Consider the following 23,691-nt stretch of genomic DNA (forward strand, 5'->3'; position numbering starts at 1 on the left):
GTTTCCAGACCAATCTATTTAACCAAGCCTTCAGTAACTTCCTTAATTAAAAACAAAACAAAAAAAGCCCTGATATACAGTTGGCAATATCCCCAGTGGTATTTTTAACAAGCTGCATTGTTTATTCTGTGAGTAACTCTTCAGTGCAGTTGATTTTTCTGTCACATGTAACCTGTATAACTGTATTTGCCTTCCTCCTGTAGCAGCAGAGTGACATCAATACACTATATTTTCCTTGTCTGTATTGTCTTTAAGAAAATATAATTCTGGTATCAAACATTTGCTAGGTCCATTTTCATCATCCATCCTGCATTCATTTCCTGTCACACCTGACAGTTTCCCAAAGCAACTGAGAAACTTCTGCATAAATTACCATCAGCTTGGTTGCTGCTATCATGCTGGTCCATGCAAAATTTTTCTCTGCTCACCCTGAAGAGCACAGAGCCTTGGTATTTGAGGATATGAGGAAATGTTACCGTTGCTGTCACTGTCATGGTCACTGAAGGTATGGGTGTGATGTGACCAGTTTGACAATTCTTGAATTAATACTCGGGATAAGTATGAATTACTGTCTCTGTTCTGTAAGCTTTGTGTGCACACACTGCATAAATTTCAGGTGTTGTTCCTGAGATAGCTTGGCTGTGCAAAGTATATAACATAAAATCATCTTTCTATATTAGACTTCTACAGGAGAATCCTATGTGCAGTTTTTTAGGGAGACTAGAAATATATTTTAAATTTAAATTTATATTTCATTTTTAAAACTCAAGTTGTATGTGTTTTAGTAGAATTGCCTAAAGATTGAAAAGACGTTTAGGATTTCTTTGGTTTTAGTGTTTAATATATGTAAACTGCTCTTCCTACTGATAGAGATGACAGGATTTTTTTCTAACACAAGCTTATTTGGAAAATTAATTATCTTTTTGCAAATACAGCTTAGATTTAGTTATCCAGGAAAAGGGAACACGTCCACCTTTTGTTATATAGTTTCTTCCTCTCACAAAAGACCTAGACAATTTCTGCAGCAATCCTGGTTTGTGAATCTCCATTGAAGTCCTGGGGGAGTCCCCCTTTTGCTTCACAATTTGCACCCAATCCTTGTCCTGAAATCAGGGAGATCTCATGTTTCTTTGTAATTTCAATGCAGAACTCTGAAACACTTTTTTGGCAGGTAAGGTACTCCAGCATCACAACATACTAAAACCTGCAGAACATTGGAGTCCTGCTTTGTTAAAAGGTTGACAAACCCCAGGAGATAGTTTCATGCATGTTGTCAATTTTTAGAGGCCATTAGGGTGCATTGGTAAACTCTTACACATTTTGGGAAAAAAGTGTGAATGCTGCTTTGATGTTTGTGGTCAGGGTTCAAACCTGCAGCTAAAGAGGTTATTAAATGTCATTGAATGCATGATCAAACCTCATGCAGACTCTGCATACAGGGCACACTTTTAAAAGAGAGACTGTTTGTAATTTTGTAGAAGACCAGAGAAGAACTAGAAAAATTATACAAATTATATAAAATATGAAAAAACCCCAAAGTTGAAACCCTGTAGTGAGATCCATAAAAAGTGCCATTTATTTAATTTATTAAATTTCTCCAATTGACAATTGGGTGACAAAATCATTGTCTTTTCCTGCATGAAAAAAGGATTTCTGATAGAAGCTGGTTTTTTTAGCTGAACAAAATCACACATTAGAGTGACTTTAATTCTAGACAAATTCATAGAAGAAAAATTATTATTTGGATAACTAAGCAAGAATTTGTAAAGTGATTAAAGGATGTTTTAAGGGATGACTTTCTGTATCATTAAGGGATTTTCTGTCAAGGGATTCTTGCAATCTCATTTAAATGTCTAGAAATGAGCAAGTGAAGTCTGAGCGGATCTCCTTAGGTTCTTTTGGAAAATTAACAGGTACCTTTTGAAAGCTGTTATCATGCTAAGCTTCATTGTCTGTTTTAGGATGGGAGTCAAAATGTATAACAAAGCAAAGAGTGTGCTACATAGAAAAAGTCACAACAATGTTGAAATATTAAAGATGTGCTAACATTCCACTGGGTTTTTTTTTAATCCTATTCAAAAATACTGTGAGAAATTTTTCTGCTTAATCACAATATTTGGAAAAAAGTATTCTGCACAGTATGCAACACCCAATATTCAGTACAATATACTCTAAATCCTAGTTTAAGTAGGTGGCTTTGGCCAAGTTCAGTAGGAGAATATCTCTAACTGAAATAAGAGGCAGAAAGCTGCTTTATATATGAGCAGCCCTGTGTGAGTCTATGCTGTTTTATGCATTGACAGTCACATAGATTATCAATCTTTATGGGATGTTGTTTACTTTAAAAAAATCATATAGCTAGACTATAATAGCAAACTTACCATTCAGATAAGATCAATTGTCATAGTAATGTCTTTGATTTTCTTTTCCTGGCAGTAAGTAACTACTTTTAACCATTTTTAGATGAGGTAAACCTGCGCTGTTCAGGTTCCTTTCAAATATTTTTTTATATACATAAAATACCCAGAATATTCTTCCCCAAGTAAGAAAACTGCTTCACATCCTCCAGTACATCAAGAAGTCTCATTTTTTTCAGTCTCTGTACATGTAGACATTTAAAGGTAATGCTAGTGATTTATCCTGCATGATACATCGGGATGTACAGCAGCTGAGTGATGACCTGAAAGTTGTGTAAGCATTTGGATACGTGCTCCTGGAAGTCTAGTCATCTGAATTCTTTCTAAAACCAGACCTTTAGTCTCTAATTGCCTTTTGTTACCCTCTTGCCAGTAGGTTACAGGTCTAGTACTAGAGAAAGTAAATCCACAACGCTAACTGTGCCAGAGCAGCAGAGAACAACAACACATCATCGTTCACGTTCCGTGTCTCCTCACCGTGGTGATGATCAGGGCAGGCCCCGTTCACGTTTACCAAATGTGCCATTACAGAGGTAGGCATCTCCAGTGAAACTCAACGTGCTTTCATGTTTGTATTATTGTTTGTGTCATTATTAACTTTTCTCTTGTTCAGGAATTTTTCACAATTTTAAAGCTTGGTTTTTCTATCTTAATTTATTAGTGCAGTATTTGAACTTTATATATGCTTTCATTATTCACTCAAGAGCACTCACGGGATGAATCATAACTTTGTAAGACTTTCCTCTTTTTACTCATACTTTCTCTGTGATTCATCATCTGTGTACCATAACTAATACATAGGTTTGGAAACTTTTTCAGTCAGTGGCAGAGTCTTGTATGAAGCTACTTAAGATTATTTGTAGGATAATAGTGGCATGTATAAATTGCATAATTTTAATGGCATTCTTTCAGAAATCATGGATTAATAATTTATGATTAAAGAATTCCTTCAAACAACTTGTACTGTGATCCATTGTTATTCATGAGAAAACAAGATTATCATATATACTTCTGCTTTTCAGGAGTTTAGATGAAATTCATCAGATGAGAAGATCACGTTCTCCAACTAGACACCATGATGCCTCCAGAACTCCAGTTGATTACAGATCCAGAGAGATGGATAGTCAGTATTTGTCTGATCAAGAAAGGTACATTGTCAGCCTGAACATGGACAAAAGTTTAGAAATGTTGTCAGTTTGCCTAATTTTCAAGTTTTCATTAGAAAGGTGGCTAATAGCAGTGGGGAAGGGAGAGAGTTCATCCTAAGTGATAGATCTAGATCTGTTAAATTGTCTATACCCTTTTTTTTTGGTAAAACTGTGTACTCAGTTGACAGTAATTGCAGGTATCTAGACAAATGGTTCTTGTCTGTCTTTCCTAGATATTCTACTGCTTTTTCCCAAATGAAGCCCAGAGATTTTTGCTAGAAAGCCATGCATCTTCATGTATGCTCTAGGCCTTCCTGTAATACCAGAATTTACCAGTTGTGCTGGTAAATTTACCAGCAAAATGCCAGACATTAATTCTGCCTAACTGGGAGTTGGAGGCATGCTAGTTTGAATTCATATGCTTATAAATTTTGGACACCTATGGGTACAATCTCCCAGCATCTTATGTAACATTCTGGTGTACTTTGTACATTACCCAGGCATAGTAAAGATAGTTGCAGTGCTAGTTGTAGGGTGCAAAAATCTCCAGTCTTAGATGTGTGACACAAACACATCTCTCCCTGTCATGGAGTGGCTACGCTCAAAGAACGCTTGGCCTCCCCTCGTTGGCACTGTTTTCAGGTGTCTGTATTCTGATAAAATTGAAGAAATTAGAATTTCTTTTTAGTTTATACCTCCAAAAAAAGCTTAGAAAGATATTTCATCTCAGCAGTTGTGAAAAATAATGATGACAGTCACATAGATTATCAATCTTTGTGGGATGTTGTTTACTTTAAAAAAATCATATAGCCAGACTTTAGTAGCAAACTTACCATTCAGATAGGATCAATTGTTGTAGTAATGTCTTTGATTTTTTTGTCTTGGCAGTAAGTAACTACTTTTAGAACTAAGTGTAACTGAATCTTTCCCTATCCAGTAAATTCCATACGGAACATACATTTTGTAGTGACATGAAAAGACGTAAACATTAAACCATGAAAATCTCTGAGAATCTTTGGCCAGATTTGAAGCAACACAAAGACTCAATAACAGATGGTTCTTGCAGTTCAGCTAGTTCAGTTTTGTATATGATCTTGCCTGTTTTACCTTTGTAGTATGGTTACATAGGTGTGGGAACTATTGAGTAATATACATTTAAAAATTCAAATAGGCAAGAAGTGTGTACAAAATTGACTAAGTTGGATTTTTGTGCTGAATTTTCTTTCAGAGGTAAATTAAAATTGTTTTTAAGTATAGTAGTCAGATTTATAGTTAGGCTAATTCAAGTAATGTCCACTTGTTGCAGTTTTTTCTGTTATAATTTTTTTCAGGCAGTGATATATTCAAAAGATTTCTGAAGATATTTATTGAATTGATTTGTTATTAATCAGATTTGAAGAGAAAAAGGCTTTAAAAAGTAGCTTTTGTCAGTATAAATATAGACAGTTAGCTGTCTAGAAATTTCTCTTTTAGTAAAGCCTCAAACCTGGACATAACTGGTGATATATCCATGGATTATGGTTGGAGAGGAGCTAAGTTTACCCTGACCCTTTCTTGGGGATGAGCAATGGGCTGCTGGATTTGTTCAGAGTCTTTAGTTCTTTTCAGTGTTCACAAAACTTTTTGGAAGTTTAAAGGTCAGACATGAAGGATGTACGTGGCTTATTTGCAGGATTTAAAGATGGGTCCATGTACTTGTGTTCTTGAATAATAATCTTGTCTGCAGTGGTCTCCTTTTCCCCATTTTCCTTTTCATCTTTTCCTCCAGATTTCATCAGTTGTGGAGTCTGTTTAGTTCTGGCTGGTTTTGCCAGCTTTCAGGACAAAAAAATAGCATCATATGAAAGATCCGAACCAGGTTTTGTTAAGAAAGATCCTCTGTTACATCCAAGAATTAAAAAACCCAACTTCATTAAATATTATGAATTGGTATCAAGAGTAGTGTAGATATTATGTGTTGTGCATTTACTGAACCCTTCACCTAAACAAGTACTTTCACATAGATATCTAATGTAAGCTCGGCTTGAAAGCTGAGGAACTACCCAATAATTGCATGCCAGAGATTACAGCTGCTGATGAGTTTCAAAAATTTTCTCAATTATCTGTTAATGGTTCAAAATCAATATTGAATCATAAAATAGGTCTTTGTAAAAATAGGTACTACCACTCTTACAGAAGCATCTGTTGCAATAAGTTTCCAGTGGAACTTATTTGTCCACTTCAGCAGTGTTATATATATTTATATACATATATACATACGCATATATATATATGAATATATATAAACTGTTAGGAAAAGCCTTTTATTAGGAAACCATTGTCCAATTTTCAAAAGCATGGCACTTTTTTTTGTGTTTCTTTTATTCCTAAGTAAAATCTCTTAATTATGAGTATAGAAGACATTTGTTTGAGAATAGTAATCTCTACTTTAAATGTTTCCCAAAACAGAGTTAATTTATCAGAGAACTGCATATTCTCACAATATTGGTAATCTTCTTGATGGATTCTTTTACTTTTTTTTAGCTAGAAAATTTCATGGTCAATTTGTTATTTAATATCACTTTTCAGGATGACTTTTTTATCAGTGTTTGCTTTGGGCCAATTGCAATAGATACTCTTTGGCTTAGGAAAGGTAAATATTAACAAAGTACCCTATGATTTAATGTGGACTTTGCATCTACTTTGCCACTCTAAAGAAAATAGCAACTGCATTCCTAAAATCCATAGTTTGTAATTTGCAAAGATGCATATAAATTCTGTCTGAGTTTATGAATAGAAATTTGGATTAGAAAGAAAATTTAAACTTTCAGTTCAACTCTAGTTCATATTGTTGCATCAAGCTAGCAGCTCCAGATGTAATTAAATCTTACATGACTCACAAGCCATTATTTCAGTCTGCCCTGTTTAGAATTTTAGGTAAATAATGCCTATAGTGTATCAATGAAATGCATCACTTTATAATGACATGAAGTGTGAAACACATTGAACAACTGCTACTTTATCTGTCTTGTAATATTTTCTCTCTTTTTTTTTTTTGCCATAGTACTTCATGGGATTCCCTGCTTCTTTTAAAATTAGCATGTTTCCATGAAGCTTACCTTTAATTTCATATTTACAATGATAGGAGTTTTGGAGCTTGCTCTTTCTGATTGTGTTGAAGTGCATAAAAGTACAGGCTTATTCAAAGGATATTTCATATCATAGTCATATTTACCATAGGCATAAATATGCATTAATTTTACCATCTTGCTGGCTATAGTATGTGTTTGCTTACAGTATAATAAAATAGAATAGATGGCTGATTTTCCTCAATTTGAGAGAATAAGAAACAAAAAGTCTGATGGCTGATTAGTTTTTTTTATTTGTTTCTTTAGGATTATCATTATCAAAACCTTTTAAGAGCTATGAGTCAGAATTTCTGTTTGGCCAAACACAATATTTCAAATGAACATATATTTTTGATTTTCTCTAAAGGGTGACTGGTTATTCTTCCCATAAACCAACCTGCATTAAATCATTATCAAACCTTCACTGCTTTTACCTGTATGATTTTGTAGCTTAGGAAGCCACAAAACCCAACACAAAGCAAACAACAGACATCTTTCTTTTTTTTCCTAAAGCAGTTCTCCATTAATTACTTCATGAGACAGGAGGTTATTAGAAAACTGTAGCCATTTTATATTATTTGTTTCATCATGAAGAGCTCTGAAAAAGTAATTCTGAATTTAAAATAAAAATATCACAGAAGGAGGTGCCACACTAAAATGAACTTGTTAAAAATGAAGTTATTACATGCATTTTTTGACTCATATATTTTGAGACATGCAGTCTCATCAGACTATCTATCTGGGTGAATGCTTCTCATTTTTTTGATGTTTTCATTTGCTTATCATTGGCATGACCCATGTCATCTGATGCTTCATAACTATATCTGTTTCACTCACCACCCATCCTGTCTGTGCAGTGAGCTTCTTATGCTGCCCAGAGCAAAGCGAGGAAGAAGTGCAGAGTGCCTACACACCATCAGGTAAATACAGGAGTGTGGGAATCACAAACACATCTGCTTAGTTCTGCCCACTTTCTGTGCCCAGCGTTTTCTCCATGGTGGTATTTAGTCCCAGTACATGCAGAACCTCCAAGTACATTGTGATCCAGATGTCAGTTGTTCTTTTTTGTTTGTTTTAATTTAGATTCAGATGTGTGTATCTGTTTTTCAACCTCAGTAGTACAGACTAAAGGAGTTGAAGAAACTTTGGTTTTGCAGTTGTATTTTGTGGTAGATTCTCTGTCTAGTCACAAAAGTCCTGATCTCCCAATGCATGAGCATTGTAATAATTTCAGACATTGGTTTTTTAGTTGGTTTTGTTTTCTTTTATTTGCATTTTTATGTTTATATAACAGCCATGCACAATTAAACAGTCTTTGCTTGTTGTGACACCTGATCTCATGCTGATTTAGTCACTTGCAGATGAATAAATACTGATGTACAAGGGCTTACTGGAAGTCCCAGATTTGAAAGGTTTTGTATCACTTGTTTTTGCAGCTAAAAGTTGTTCTATGAATTGGATCCACATATAAACTTTGTAGTTTGAGCCCATCTTCAGTCTCCTTTAATCTCTTGTTTCAAAGCTAGGAGCTCCCTGTCTTACCACTTTCCAGAGTTGTGAAACTAAACAGGACTGAAATATCTTTATCTAAAAAATCCAAGTCTGCTCCCTCACCGTTTTTTTCACCATCTGTTAACCATGTTAAAGATCCATGGCATTGTGTAGAACATCTTTCATTTACCATAAGTAAAAATGTAGCTTGAAGTTTATGTAGTTAACCATTTAACTAACTCAACCAGGTGGTTATGCTTTGTCCCTTCAGGATCTGGGTGTTGATGAGAGTTTTGTGCCAGTGCTAAATGTTTAAAATCACCAAATGTTAAACTATGTTGTCTAGTGCTATTATTCATTCATTTAATGTAGGATTTTCTCCTACAAAGTACTGTTTATTGTTTAAAATGTCTCGGCTTGCTTTAATTTTCATCATCAAATTTGAAGCAGTATTGAAGATGCTGTGATAGGGTTTTGTTGTAAAGCAGAGTAGTATAAAACTAAATTAATATGTGAGCTTTCAAAAAAATCTGCATCAGTGAAACTCTTAAACTAAGTTTTTGTTATCAGTAGAAATATTATCAGTAGAAATATTCTCATTCTTGTACTTCAGCTAAAAAGACTTTTTCATCAAGATTTTAATTTTAGAATTTATTAGTTTATTTAACTCCTTGCTATTTTATGTCTTTGCCCAACCATTAGCTTTCCAATAGTTTTACAAATCTACCAAACCAGTCTGGTCACAGCAAAAAGTTGTGCACAACTTTTCTCAAGTTGTGTCCTTTTTGCAAGGACAGCGATAGAGTTAGGTAATAGCTACACTGAATTCAGAGCCTACAGCACTTCCTTGCCTTTTTCTTTATTCCATTTATTGTTACAGTATTTTTGTGATCAAAAACCCAAAAAATCACACTTTAAAAGTAATAGTAGTGGTACACTTTAAAACAGGATGGTACTTATAATAATGTATTGACAATTAATATAAAAGCGATAGATGACAATAGATGGATTCTTTTAAATTTAACTCTGAGGCTTATACACCCCAATTCCAAATAATACCACAAAACTGGCAATATAAATTCTTGAAAGAATAGTTTTGAAAACAGTTTAAGCAAAAATTTGTTCTATACCATCTTCTATCCTTTCTTACTTCTAGTGACCTGACATTTATTCATGTTAGAAATTTTATAAGGCTTTATCCTTGTTTTCTAGGCAGCTTGCTGAACAATGGTTTAATTAGTCCTTGAAACAGCTTCAGCTTAAAATGGGAAAGAAATGTTAATGGTTTAGTGTTAAATGAAAGAAATTAGGTAGTCCAAGCTACAGAGTTAAGATATATGGTGAGTTTAAAGCACCAGTTTGGAATACTAATCCTAGCTATCCATCCTGTTGCTCTGCATGCAATTATTAACTAATAGAAATGGTGGAAAGGTGTGTACCTATGCTATAGATTATGGGTTGCCACATTCCATGTCTTAGATCACCCCTACTTTGATTGGTAATATCTGCCCGTGTGCTAGGATTGGCCTGATGACAGCCATTCCTTTTTTCCTCCTGTGCAATGTTACAGTGACCTCTGATGGAGAATTCGCAAGTGGTGACCACTAAACCCATAAAAGAAGGGTCAGAGCTCCTCTGTTAAATCCTTTAGGGTTTTACAATCACTGATGTTTCCACGCAGAGAGTTGATTCATCTGTCTGTGACACAGCCAGGTTTCTAACACTGATACTGCTGTGCTTTGGTCCAAGGGTTAACAGGAATGAAATGTCCTATCAGGACAGACTGCTGCAAAATCCTCAAGCCTGCTGGTTCTTCTCCTAGTAGTTCCATAGTTGTACCCTAGTAGGGTATATGGAAAATTGTTAGAAGGTTGTTACTGACCCTTAGCCATTAAATGGCCATAATTCCCATTCAGCAGCCGCTGTCTGCCTTTAAATTTCTCTTTTGTTCAATAGGAGGAGCTGGCTGATAAACATTTCCTTCTCTAAAATCTATGATGATATTAGACAGTTGTCAAGTGACAACTACTGAAGCTACTGAAGAGGTAAAAATTTCTGCAGGTCTAAGTAAGGCATCACTGAGAGAAAAATTTCTGCAGGTCTAAGTAAGGCATCACTGAGAGAAATAAAGAGTAATTTAATATAAACTTAAAACAGTCTGCATATTTTAATTTAAAGTATCTATAAATGGAATATATATTACTTCCATTTCAAGAAAACATCTGAGCTGTACTAGCATTGGCACAAGTTCTTGCACTTTATTAAGAAAAGGGTTAATACAAAATTTTTCCCCCCAGATAGCTGTCATAGTACTTCAGAAAAACATAGATGAGATATCTACTCCTACAGGTATACAATATAGTAGAATATTATGCATTTATTTTATGTTCTGGTCAGTCTTGGCTTGCCTTTACCTGTCTTTTTATTTCTGGCATTTTTTTCTGTTGTCCTTTGTTCTTTTCTGACCCACCACATTCCAGAAGTTCTGTTAGGCACTATAAAACATTACCACCCAAGATGCCTTTACTAGAAAATGGTACTCATTGGAACCTATACAGGTAAGAAGTGTTTAGAGTCCCCTTTAAGTAATTAGCTTCTTTTTAAAAAAATAAATAGACTTCCCTTGTTAAAGAAAAAATAAAAAATGTTTCATACATTTTTGTGACTGAGAGATAAGGGATAAAGTCCTAAAATAACTTCATCTAGTATTTAAATTAACACCTATGTAACAAAAAAAACCGTAAACCAAACTACTTTGTAATAGTTGGACTTGTCTTCACTGTTAAAATTATATGTTGCATGTTTTTTCTCTATTACATTCTTTTGTTTATGTATGAGATTTCTGTTACGTGTTAAATTTATTTTCATTTTGTTTAAATAATTTTAATTTACAAAGCTCAACTCTTCCTGCATGTGCTAAGACCAAACCCGTGATTAGACAGGATATTTCACTCCTTCATGATTGCCTTAATTTACGAATATCGAAATTTGGAGATGATCTACTGGTTAGGTAAGACACTGAGGGTTAATCCCCCCACTTGTTTGGTATCTAATATGGATTTTGCAGAATAAAGGAGCTTCACTGTAAAGGGATTTCACATGACATATAGTGGATCACATTATTTTATGTTGGCTTAAAACTTATTGCTGTTAATAAGGATATAACTTTATTGTTTGGTATTTCTCATTCCACTTTTCTTACAAGTGGATGCTGTTCTGTCTCATTCAGTTTTAAACATTTCAATGATATTTGCAAAAAAATTCTCGCAGCCTTTTGTTTGCTTTTATTTTCTAAACAAATCTTGACACTATCATCCAGTCAACCCTTTTACGTTTTCCTTAATTAAATCATTGTGATTCTACATTTTCTGTAAAGAGAGCATTATTTTATGAGTTAATATCTAACATTGTATTCCTTTCTTTGTTTTCTTTTTCTTTCTCTTCTACCATTGGATGCAATGCACTGGCACTAGTGAACTGCAGCCCTCCCTTGACAGGGCTAGGAGTGCTAGTACCAACTGCTTGAGACCAGATACTAGTTTGCATTCACCAGAACGAGAAAGGTATAAAATAAAAACTTATGAATTTCTTGTCATCTGTGCTGGTGATCTTTATAAGTTTTGTTTTTCTTCATATGACTATTCCACGTTCTTGTACATTTCTTGTCTGCTTTGGTATTTGTAGACATTTTTGCTCCTGTATTCATGTATGTCATGTAAATTGTGTGTTGGAGTTTATGACCGCTTCCGGCTGCTTCCTTTGTTTTAGTTCAAGCTGATGTTCATTGTTTAAAAAAGTCCTCAGTATGCTGATAATAGCATTGCAGTGTTAAGTATTTTGAAACTACCACTTGGTTGTGATTTTTCATCATCATTTGCTAAAAAGCATTACATCTGTTTCTTGCTTGTTCTGTGGACTGCTAATAAAGCAGTGGCATAAATTAGAAAATACAACAAAACTTTCACATTTCAAACCAGAACTGTATCAATACTGATATATTTCTTACAGAACAGCATAACATCATTGCTTTCTTTAATCTGCTGCATCTGCTTTTGTAAGGTGGATAACTGCATTAAGGTTTTTTTGCTCTGATATTATAGTAAGGTTCACATAAGTCTTAAGACATGTTTACAATTTAAATCAAATAATATTGTGTCACATATATTGTGCAGGCATGTTATGGATGCTTTCTGTACTTCTACAATTACAATAGCTTGATTCAAAATTTTAAGTGAATCAAATACAACTGGTGTTAAAAAGGGTGATGCCACAAGAGAACTTTTCATCACTACCCATGTTTTTGGCTAGGAATTATACCACTTTACAGTGAGATCTTAGGCTGACTAAGGGCAATATTAAGCTCCCTTTGTGTAGGAATAGGACAGAATTACATTTTAGTCTGTCCAGTACATGTTTAACTAGTATGGAAGTTAATAGTGCTTTTTTTAGTTAATATGTAGTGTGGTGGTTTTAACAGTTATGTTATTTTCTTTATTGTGGGGCAGGATGCATGAAAAAGGCACTAAGAAAGCACTTTCCTCTTTAAGATAGGGTTTTGCCTGAGTTTTTTGTTTATAATTTCCCTTTCCTTTCTCCCCACTTCCTGCTGCTCCTTGGTTGGAACTGTGCTTTTTCTTAAGTTATGCTCTGGTTGGAGAGAAGGGAATAATGTTCTGCTGAGGTATCCCTGATGGATCTACAGTAGTTTATTCCTTTTTAAGTCTGAGCTCAAGACATTATAGATAATATGAACATGGTTGTTAAAAAAACAATTAAAAAACCAGCTGATATAGAGGCACTCAGAATGAAATGCAGATATTTTTCTAGATATTTTTAAAAAATATTGTAACATCACATTTATTACTGGGTGTGTACATACATACAACTGGCTTCATATACAAGCAGTTACTTAATGTAATTGCATATAAACCAGAGCAGTGTGTTCTGTACTTATTTCAAGATGCCACCCATCAAGTTGAATATTCAATGAAACACTAACTAGTAATTATAAACTGTCTAGTAAAAATTTTATACTCAAAACTATATCTGTCCTGATGTGAAGTAGTTCTACTATGCCTTTGGAATTCATGTCCACCTCTGTCCACTGGGCACTGTGCAGAATCTGCATCATTTTGCGTGAGCAGAAGGATGACTATAAAGTGTTTAGTCTGTATTAGTGGCCTCTGTTGCTACTAAACGTGGTTTTGCCTAATCATCAGCGGGTCTGATCCAGAAAAAAAATTGCTTATCACTGTGAAAGTTTTTCTTAGCTTTTAGCAGTCCTAAATAGGAGGTTTTGACTTGGTATCCTTCATAGAGCAGAAAAGTTCTTGTTAAGGAAATTGATATTCAATTTTTTCTTGATAATTGCATTGAAAATAATAAGGTATGTGTGGCTTTGGCAGATGATTTTTTTTTCCTTTCTTGTGATATAGAAGATTTTCTTATGCAGCCCAAATTTTGGAGGAGGATGTTATATTTAATATATAAACCCCACCGAATTAATATTTTTGTTTTGATTTTAGATGGTTTAATTCTCCTCTCTTGAATGTGGACTTGAACATGAAGTTAGTCCTCAGTTGCATGTGATGAGAGAGGAGTCTTTAGTCTGAAGAATGCAGAATTAAGTTCAGGATCTGTAGAAAGCATTTTGGTTCTGTGCTGGACAAGATACGAACAAAAGATTTAAAATACAGTAAGACAAGTTCACCTTAAGCGGTAGAAAATCTCTTTTGAAAGAAATTATAATGAAACACTAAACACAATAAAAATTACAATGTAATAGACAATATGGAAAAGGTTGTTTCATTACTGGAGACTTAGAGGAGACGAGACACTTGTCAGGTCTAGAATTGGTCCATCAAAGAGAAGCATTCTAAGGTTTTGTGAAGTCCAATCTACAGCCCTTTATCAGTATATTTTAGAGACTTATGTTGAAGGTGTTGTTAGTTGTTTCCATGTTGTTTCTTCTCCCCTCCCAGAATGACAGCATTGCAGGTATTATTTAAAAGTCTAGAATTTTATGCCTCTAAATACAGCCTTCTAAATACAGCTTTGTATATTTAACAAAATTAGGAATATACTTATCTATGGATAATTCTACTTATTCCCCCTCACCTTTTGACTCAGAGGGTATGAATTAGGTTATATTTGAGAACAAGAGCTAAAGTAAACCACATTTTAACAAAATGGTAGTGTTATAACAGATGGACAGTGGAGCCCTATTTGTCTCTGTCACTGATTTGATGGAAACAGTTTTGATCCTTGAATTTTATACAATGTCATTCATGTCATTTGGAATGGTCACAGTAGTTACTGGTTTTTAAGACATTGCTTTGCCAGTAAAAGTCACTCTATTGACTTGCTTATACCAGTAGAAAACTACTTTAAGCTCTATATATGAATTTGTGATATGAAAGTCTAGTTAGTTTCAGTATAGCAGAACCAAAAAAAACCAGTGAGGATAGAACTTTTCTCCTCCTGTAAGTTCCATCATTTGACCAAGTCCATAAAACTTGATTGGCAAACTGACCTTGCCTTGACACAGGCATGCTAAAATTTTTTGTTAAATGTACTGATTTTGTACAGAGTTTAATTCTTCATTTGCTTCTCTTTTTGCAGTATAGTCTAGGACATTCAAAAATATCAATCCCCTACTAATACCTCTATGCAGTTGCACCATGCCTGCCGTTTTTTTTTCCTCTTCCCACCATCTACCCTCTATTTATTCCAAACTGTTTTGTTAATTTGGTGGTTTTTTTTCCAAAGAGTTTCTGTGGTTGAAGTTCCTTTGATGATCTGCAAGGCATCTTTAAGTTTATAAAATGTTCTCTATTGCCATTGAAAGTGTTTTTCCTGCTACTGCTTCATTATGCTTTGGGTTTTTTCATTTTTATCCTTTTCACTGCATCTCAAAATTTCTGCTTCTTTCCTTCTAAATTGGGTGCTATTTCTTTAGAATGGAGAAGTTTCTTTTCAACACCCAGGCTCTGCTCAGGAAAACACCTAGACATGAGGTTCAAGGGCAGACTCTGAACTGATTTAGGAATGGTTTCTCATCATATTAGCATGTTCCCCAGTTTGATTTAAGATTGCAGTCAGTGATAGTTAATAACATGTAGTGTGGCTATTATTTACCCTCTAAATTTCTGCTGTTGCAAGCACTTATATGTGTGTTAGCACAAGAACAGTTGCACTGATTTGTACTTCTAGTATTGGCTTTTGGCCTGAGACATCACTTAGTGGAGGTCTGAGCAAATAAAACTGAGGAGCACAGCCCAGGGATTAGGTCATGTACAAGGGTCAGAAAACCTGCAAAATGCAGCCCCACAGCTGTGTTAGATTTGTTCTGAGGTGCTTCACTGCAGTGGGAATCAAAACAGGATGTTTGCCATAGCTGGCCGCTACTAACTAAACAAGAGACGAAGATCAGCAGTTACCTGTTACCTAATCATAAACAGATACCAGGGAGGTTGATCCAATTAAAGCTTGTCCTGATTTTGTGTTGATTTTTATATTGCATGGCCTTAACAGTTATGTCAAATACTCCCATTTCCATTTAAAATGATGTACAGTGAAATAACTGTTTGCATTAGGTCTGTGCCACACTGTCTTTCTGGTTCTTTCTAAGCATGTAAAGAAGTAGGCAGTTACGTGTTGGTGTTGTACTGTGGCTCACAGTCATTCAGCATTCAATGAAAGGACCATGTTCTGAAAATTCCTACTGAATTACCTAGTTAATTCTTTCAAATGCTCTTTAATATCTGTAGTGGATATCAGCATATTAAGGGCTTTGACTGAGTGCACTGATGCATTAACATTTTCTTTAACTCTTGCTTTGGAGAGGAAAAGAAGCTAACTACTAACAACCTATTTGCTCTTGAAAGACCTACCTAACTGTTCAGATAATGCTCATGTCCCTGAAACCTTTGTTATTTGCATGTTCCATGAATCAAACCCTTTTCCTTATTACATGGGCTGGAAGAATGCCTCAGAAAGGGAAATATTAGATACTTGTGCTGAGTTGATGCAAACATTTTGCTATTTGTCAATAAATCAGTTTGTTTTGGTTTGTAAATCGTTATGCATTCAATTGTTGCATTACAAATACATGACATCCCAAAAAATAAGCATCGGTCTATATTATAGTATTTATAATTCTGAATTAAATGAGATTTTCAAGAAAAAAAATCTCATAATACACCAGTTTTCATTCTCAATTCAGGTCCTTTTTGTTGACATTAGTTGTGTTACATAATGTCCTTGCATGTACTGCAGGGATAAAGAGAAATGAATAGAAGAGGAAGCTGGCTGCACACACTTGCAGTATCTTTTGAAATGATAAAAAATAACTCCAGTACTTGTACACAAATGTGTGTAGCTTAGTTTTACCTGCATTCTTTCACTGCATTCCAGAAAAGTGTGACTTTATGCCCTAGAGTTTTTTATCATAATTAATAGTCCTACATTTTTACTGAGATTACATTTTTCCATGCAAATAGGTAGGAGAGATTAGCAAAATACCAAGATAATGACTATCATATGGTCTTTAAAAGTATTTTTGAATTTGGAATTGCAGCTTCCTACAAAAATGACAGGCTTTTAGGTAGTCAAGCATTTGAGACTATTTGAAAACTTAATGGTACACCATATAGAAGATTTATATTGGTCTAAATTCTGCATATTTGGGCGTACCTTCTCTTCATTTCAGATGTGATATTTTTGCATTAAGCAGCCTTAAGTATACTTGATTATTAGATAGCTGTTAGAAAAAATAATTAAAATACTCACTTTCATTACTTTTTTGGGGTATTTTTCCAGTCCCAAATCCCATATATTTAATTTTGCCACAAACTAAATATCGTATTTTTTTCCTGTTTTATTGGACGGGCAAACAGGGGTAGATGGTCCCCCTCCCTAGAGAGGAGACGACCTACTAGTCCCAGGATTCATATCCAGCATGCATCTCCGGAGGATGACAGGTACTAGTCAGCTCCTCCCAGCTGAAAAATGCCTTACTGCATCTTGCACTCTCAGAGGAGTACACTGAAATTTAGAAGTGTGCATTTGTGTGGAGACTTGCAACCTCCAGAAGCCCAAATAAAACAGCAGTTTAGGTATCATCTCTGCATTTTGTTGAACTGTTATAAAGCACAGAAGAATGAACATCTTTTCAAGTTTTCTGTTTGTCTGAATAGTCACAAGGCACAAAATATGATGTCTGGTACAACAGAACATCATCTGTGTTAATGTTCTTTAGTCTGTCTTTACCTGCTTCTGTAAATGGTGCTGGTGCTTTCTCTGTGGTGCTTTATAATGTGATAAATACTTGTTGTAGAGCATATTCTTGTGTGTATGTTTGTTTTCATTGGTTTTGGTTTTCCTTTTTTCAACAAACTGTTCCTAGTGGGAAAAAACCCCACAGGCTGATATGTTGGAGGTCTTGTTAACACTTTCTAGTTGATGTGTGTAAAAATTGGCGCTGTTTGTAAATTCTGTCCAAATCAGGATGGCCTCCATGGAGCAGGTTTTCCTAATAAGGTAGGTTTTGATTAAGAACATCAGGGCTCTAAATAAATTTTTATGCTGAATATCATCTATGATTAATAGAAGCACCTTTGTTTTTTACTTCTCACAAGCTTTCTAATCACAGGAGTTTTGGTATCCCATTGCTTTGGCAGCAGTAATTTTTTCTTTGTTATTTTATTTCCAGATAGATATTTTAAGCAGACGTTGTAATTTATATTTAAGTGCAATTTCAAAATTTTTCTTTCAGTATTTTGTATTACAGTAACTGACAGGACACAGATTAATGTAAATACAGATTAATGTAAATAATCTTTACATGAACTTATGAACTTGCATTTAAAACTGTAAAACTGAAATACCAGTGGTGCCAGTCCTGACCTTCTGGTAAAGTCTACCCACAGTACTGACATTTTTACTGTGATTTATCTTGTTTACTTGATACTGGAAATATTCCACTCAGACCAGGTGGGAAGAGTGTAACTGTGTCTGGGTAGTATTTTCTTTTTTTAATTGGAGTTAAACAGCATTATAAATTACAGAGTTAAAGTAGTGAAACGTCATTTCAAAGCTCTCCTCCCTTACAGATACTGCATTTCCAGAAATTTTGCCAACACATCCCTTTGATGGGACAGCTACTAAGGGTATAGAAATGTAATTTGTGTCTTTTAGGCATTTTTAAGTAATTTTGGTTCTCATTTTTTTGAGTCAATTGAAAGATTGCCTTTGACTTCAGGGTATCAGACTTGAAAAAATCAGTGAAATAAGGTTTTCCTCTAAATACTTCCATTCTCGATGCCAAATAGTAAGCCTTTTTACATCAGCTGAAATTTTGTGGAGAAAGGATGGGATCATCTAATGCCCACTAGCAAACATTTTACAGTGAAAGATCTGTAGGATATGGAATCTGTAATGGCAAGGTTTTTGAGATGGATAAACAGGAGTCTGATTTTCTACATGAAATCAATGCCTACTTGTGTTTGTAAGTCTTGCATGCAATCTGGTCACCAAAACGCAGTGATGAGCAGTCAGGCACTGATGAGCACAGAAGGAATTAAAGCTAACCTCAATGCTGATGAGTGTTTGCAGCCTATGAGTGCCAGGATTTTTTCTGGTATTAGGAGAAGTTCTGAGAACATTGAGGTTTTTGCATGTCTGTAGAGAGAACATCAGTGAAGGAATCAAAGGTGCTTTACCTTTGTTCTCTACTCTGAGTTTACTTTTGTTCTGATTAATTCACGTAGTTACTGCAGTGGGCCAATACTACTCAGTTCAATAATTGAAGTTTTTTCAAGATATGCTTGTATCAGTTTGACAACTGAAGTGTAGTGGCTGTAAGGGAATGACTGATGGATCAGCAGGGATAACAAACTTACTGCTTATCACAGCTTTTGAATTATATTTCACAGATTAATTGACTTTGACATACTTCATCTTACTCTTCATTTGAGTACCTTACAGATTTATGTTGCAAATGGGTCCAATATGCATATAGAGTGGAATCAAGATCTATTTCTGAATACATTTCTTAAATCTATGACTTATGCATTATTTCTAATTTTGACAAATTAATTTTTATCAACATTGTATTTGTTTCTAATGGTTATTAACATAAGTTTTGATACAATTTTTGGCAAGATTGTTCTTCTGGAATTTGCTCACTTGCCATATCAGGAAGTGTCTCCTTGATACATTGATGAGAAGACACCAGTTATGTATTATTTCAGTGTTAAAAATTCAGAAATGTTTGGTATCATTTATTTCTAGAAGATATTTTGAAGGATAGTTTTTCTATTGGATTTGATAGCATAATTCCTTGAAAGTTTTTTGGTTTTTTATTAGAAATTAGGAAGTCTAAATGTCTAGTGTCTACAGTGTTGACAGATGGGTATCTAGAGATCTGTGAAGTTTAGGTGATGATAAAAACAAGGTGAATGACAGCTGAGTATTTAATGATAGGTGAAATTTTTTTTCAGATTGATATGAGCATTATAACCAAGACTGGATAAAATAAGCCTTTAAAAAAAGGAATTCTCATATATTTTCATTTAAGAGAAGTGGCTTCTCTCAGTCATGCATGCATGTGTAAGAATGCTTGTCCCAGAGTCACCTGAAGCCAGCTGCAGAGCAAGTGCCCTCCTGGTACTTGCAGGTGCCATGCAGATCCAGCCTTTAAGAAAACTTCAGTAAAAGTCAGGAAGTGTTGAACATGACATTCCTGGTGGCTTCAAGGCTACGTAAAGTAACACTCACTGCAAACCACTAAGGGCTCCTGTACAAGACAGTAAGAAATAATTTAAAAATACTGGACACTGAATTGTATAACAATGTTATGTTTTCATTTCAGAAGTAATAATTTTTACTTTCTGTAGGCATATTATCGAATTTCTGTGTGTAGATTTGTTGACACAGTTAAATATACTGAGGCACATAGAATTTTGGAACATAAACTATAAATAGCTTGTCTGTATATAAAACAATATGTAGTGTTTGCCTAAATATGATATATATTGTTCAATGATTTGGTGTGACAGTTGGAAGCTGTATGATCCTAGGGAGAAATTTTAGCCATTCCTGACCCTACTGGGTATAGATGCTGATATATTGCAAAACTTAGGTTATCAGTGGACCACAAATTTTGCTGAGTTTTCTCATTAAAATTCAAATTTGATATTTGAAAAAAAAAATTCCATTCGTGGATCTTGTCATATATTTCATTAAAAACTAATAATAAACCAACAAGATAATAATATTTTTTCCAGATTGAAAGCTGTGAAGAAATTCTGCAGCTTCTGCAGAAATTAAAATTCCATAGAAATTCAGAGATATTCCTATATACTTTTTATTTTAAAAAATGTGAGTCAGTTATTCTACTTCGCTCTTGAATTACTGAAAATTGTTATTGTAGCAGACTGTGTGGCAATGGAACATGAAGGTTTCATCAAAATGCATGAAATTAGGAAATTTACTTGTATTTTCAGGAGAATTTCACAATATTATGACAAAATATGCATCTTCTTAAGCAAAGAGGTTTTTTATATGTTTATATATTCTCAAGAAGGATAACTGCACCTTAAATTAAATTAAGTAACAGTGCTGCCATTCAGCATGTAGAGCATAATAGTTTTTAAAAATACAGTTGTGGCTTTCATTCTATACATCTTTACACCTTAGACTGTTGATCTTACATCTAAAATTTTATAGTGTTTGGAGTAGGAAAATGAGAAATACAGTTTTTTTCAGTACATAGTGACTTAATGCTTTTTGTTTATATATTTGCCTGCATGTCTCCACCTTCACTGCATGTGACCATCTCTCTGTTTCTGCTCATTCCGTCCAAATTCACATCCATGTTTCCAAATATTGTGAAGAACAAGGACGCTGGAGTCTTGCATTCCAAAACAGGACAGTGTAGACCACCTAAGTGCTAAACCTGGAGCAGCACAGAGGTATCCTTATTTACTCAAATCATAGATCAAAGTAAATGAGGTATTGGTTATAGTATATTTTTCATGTGTTCTGCATAATTTCACACATTTCTTTTTATTTTTTTCCCCCTGTTTTACGTACTAGTACATATGTGCATGTATCATTCATGGATAATATTTTTTTCTCCTATGAAATATGTTTAGGAAATAAGTCAGAGCATGTTGAGCTAATTGGAAATGTATACAGCATCATCTTAGCCAGAGGGAGGAACCAAAAAGGAAACTGATTTTCACTAATTTCTAGTATGTGCTGCTCTCAAGACAGCCCTGAGAGCAAAGAAATAAGTGTACTCAACTCATTAGTGCTGTGTATCACTGTGTTACCTGTCACAGCAAAGCACATCCTGCTCTTGGCTTTTCCATCCCACTGAAACCACTCACTGTGAGCTCTCTTTCTCCATTGTGTGCAATGTCACAATCTAGGCAAGCAACATAAGGACTAAGAGAAAAATAAGCCCCAGACAGAACCAACTAAACAGAAAATGAAGAGGGTGACATAATTTGAATGGTAATGCTGCTGTATACAGTGGATATAGCCATAACTTTAAAAACTTTGCTAACTGTAGGTTTTCAGTAAAGCTGCAGCATTTAATATGTGTGTTTTCCTCTGTATCCACTTTATATTTGTCCTGGTAAAGGAAAAAAATGAAAAACAATGAAAATATACAAAAATAAAATGGATTGAGGACAAAAGGATTTCTGTTTCTAATCTGACATACTATTTTTTGTGAGAAAATACATTTTTTAAAATCCCGAAAGCATCAGGTTATGACCTCTGCTCATGCAGAAAGTATTTTTTATTTTGATGCAGTGTTTTGTTTTTTGTAGAATCTACTGCATGACAATAAAATGCTCATCAAATACTGCAGTGGGTAAAAATAATGAAAAGCAACTATGATTATGTTTTGGGCATAGTTTGGTGTCACAGCTATTTAGGTCTCCTCCAGTGCAGGCACTGGATTACTCTTTATAACCACAAAGTTTTAAAAAGAAAACATGCTATTTTAAATGTTATTTTTGTCTGTTTTGCCCACAGTAATTTATATAGCCTGATATATGACATAGATTTTATCATTGCAAGATCTTGCATGTATTAGTTTGTCAGCATTTCTGGTCTAGGATTGAATAATCATCACTCCCTGCTTTTACCACTCCTGAAACACTGTGTGCACATTTTTCTCTGAAAAAATAATACATATTGATGGTTTTCTGAGGTTTAAAGTAGTAATCCTAATTTGTAAATACTAGCATTACTACGGATAGTACAGAAAATTTTGGAACACAAGACTTGCAGAGATTTACTTATTATATTTATAGTCCTGGGTAATAATGATGAAACGTGGCTTTACCTTTGTTCTTATATGTGTAGACTCCTATTACTCTTCATTGTTATTATTTAATATCAAAGGGAGTTCTTAGATTGTCTGAGGTAATCAGTGCCTCATTATCCAAATGTCAGATGAATTCTGTACAAACTTTGTGTAGGAAAGGAGTGAAGGTGTGAAATAATTTCTAACTTGCTTATATTGACTAGGAAGAAAATAGAATTGGTTTAATCTGTTTCTAAAAACTTTAAAAGGTAATAGAATGAGATTTTTGAAAAAACAAGTTTTTATTAATATAGTGACAGCCTTTTTAAAATCTGATATCATGCATTATTTGTTTTGCTTTTGAAATTTAAATTTAAAAGCAATTTTTAAATCTATTTAAACCTTCAAATAATATTTTCTGTTTGTTTCTGCAAGGTTTTTTTCCTGCTGTCTACTCTGAACTTGTTTCTCATGCTGTTAAGAGATGCCTTATAGGGCTATGAGGAGTCATTGTTTCTAGTCAAATGCAGGCTGTGAAGTGCAGACTAGTTGCAGGCTCAGTCAGGATTGATGTTTTCTTCCCTGTTTTGGTACCTCATGAGCTGCACACCATGAGCTTCAATCAAACCTAATTAATGCAATGTCTCTTAAACCTAGACTTCACCAGCCTGTTTATGATGATAGTTGTCACTTTCTCATCTGTCAACTGTTTCTTTTATTACCTTTATAATACATGAATAAATAATCTTCATATTTCTGTATTCTTTTTCTTCTTTGTTTATTTCTTTTCTGACATGTCATTTCGCAGGCAGTCCAGAAAAGTGGAAAGATATAGCAGCCAAAAACAAGCTAGGAAAGGCCCTGCAGCTGAAACAGAAAGGTAGGAGTGTTGATTGATGTGTAAGAATCTCTTATTATCAGTCCAATCCCAGATTTTGGAATATACCTCTAATACAGCTTTTTTGGAACATCTGCGACAGAAAGCTATGTTGCCATAATTTACAGTGTTATGTATTTTGTATCTGTATTATTATCACTTTGTTGCATACGTGTGGAATTTTTCTAGCATTTTCCATCATTGCAGATCAGCTCAATAGCAAAGACTAGAAGTGCTTTTCTGCACTTTAACACTGACTCTTTAAAAAAAAAAAATCCTTATTTTGTGCTAACTTTGAGGATGAAACACCACAGTTGATTATATTAAT

The 23,691-nt window shown here is 34.3% G+C and overlaps 1 protein-coding gene across 24 annotated transcripts in view; it reads left to right on the forward strand.

Annotated features, from left to right (window-relative positions):
- Positions 1–23,691, forward strand: part of RIMS1 (regulating synaptic membrane exocytosis 1) — a 191,591-nt gene that overhangs the window by 81,921 nt on the left and 85,979 nt on the right. For 3 of the 24 annotated variants that reach the window (XM_031057154.1, XM_031057178.1, XM_031057157.1), the window contains 8 exons: positions 2,791–2,950; positions 3,440–3,565; positions 7,530–7,592; positions 10,644–10,721; positions 11,637–11,726; positions 17,061–17,144; positions 21,060–21,137; positions 23,295–23,366. In XM_031057154.1, the coding sequence (XP_030913014.1) occupies positions 2,791–2,950; positions 3,440–3,565; positions 7,530–7,592; positions 10,644–10,721; positions 11,637–11,726; positions 17,061–17,144; positions 21,060–21,137; positions 23,295–23,366 (751 nt within the window). Of the gene's footprint in view, positions 1–2,790; positions 2,951–3,439; positions 3,566–7,529; positions 7,593–10,643; positions 10,722–11,059; positions 11,174–11,636; positions 11,727–17,060; positions 17,145–21,059; positions 21,138–23,294; positions 23,367–23,691 lie in introns of all 24 variants that reach the window. The other 21 variants (XM_031057163.1, XM_031057164.1, XM_031057171.1 and 18 more) reach the window with 15 other exon arrangements.

This window comes from Geospiza fortis, unplaced genomic scaffold (assembly GCF_000277835.1).
Source record: "Geospiza fortis unplaced genomic scaffold, GeoFor_1.0 scaffold190, whole genome shotgun sequence".
Lineage (NCBI taxonomy): Eukaryota > Metazoa > Chordata > Aves > Passeriformes > Thraupidae > Geospiza > Geospiza fortis.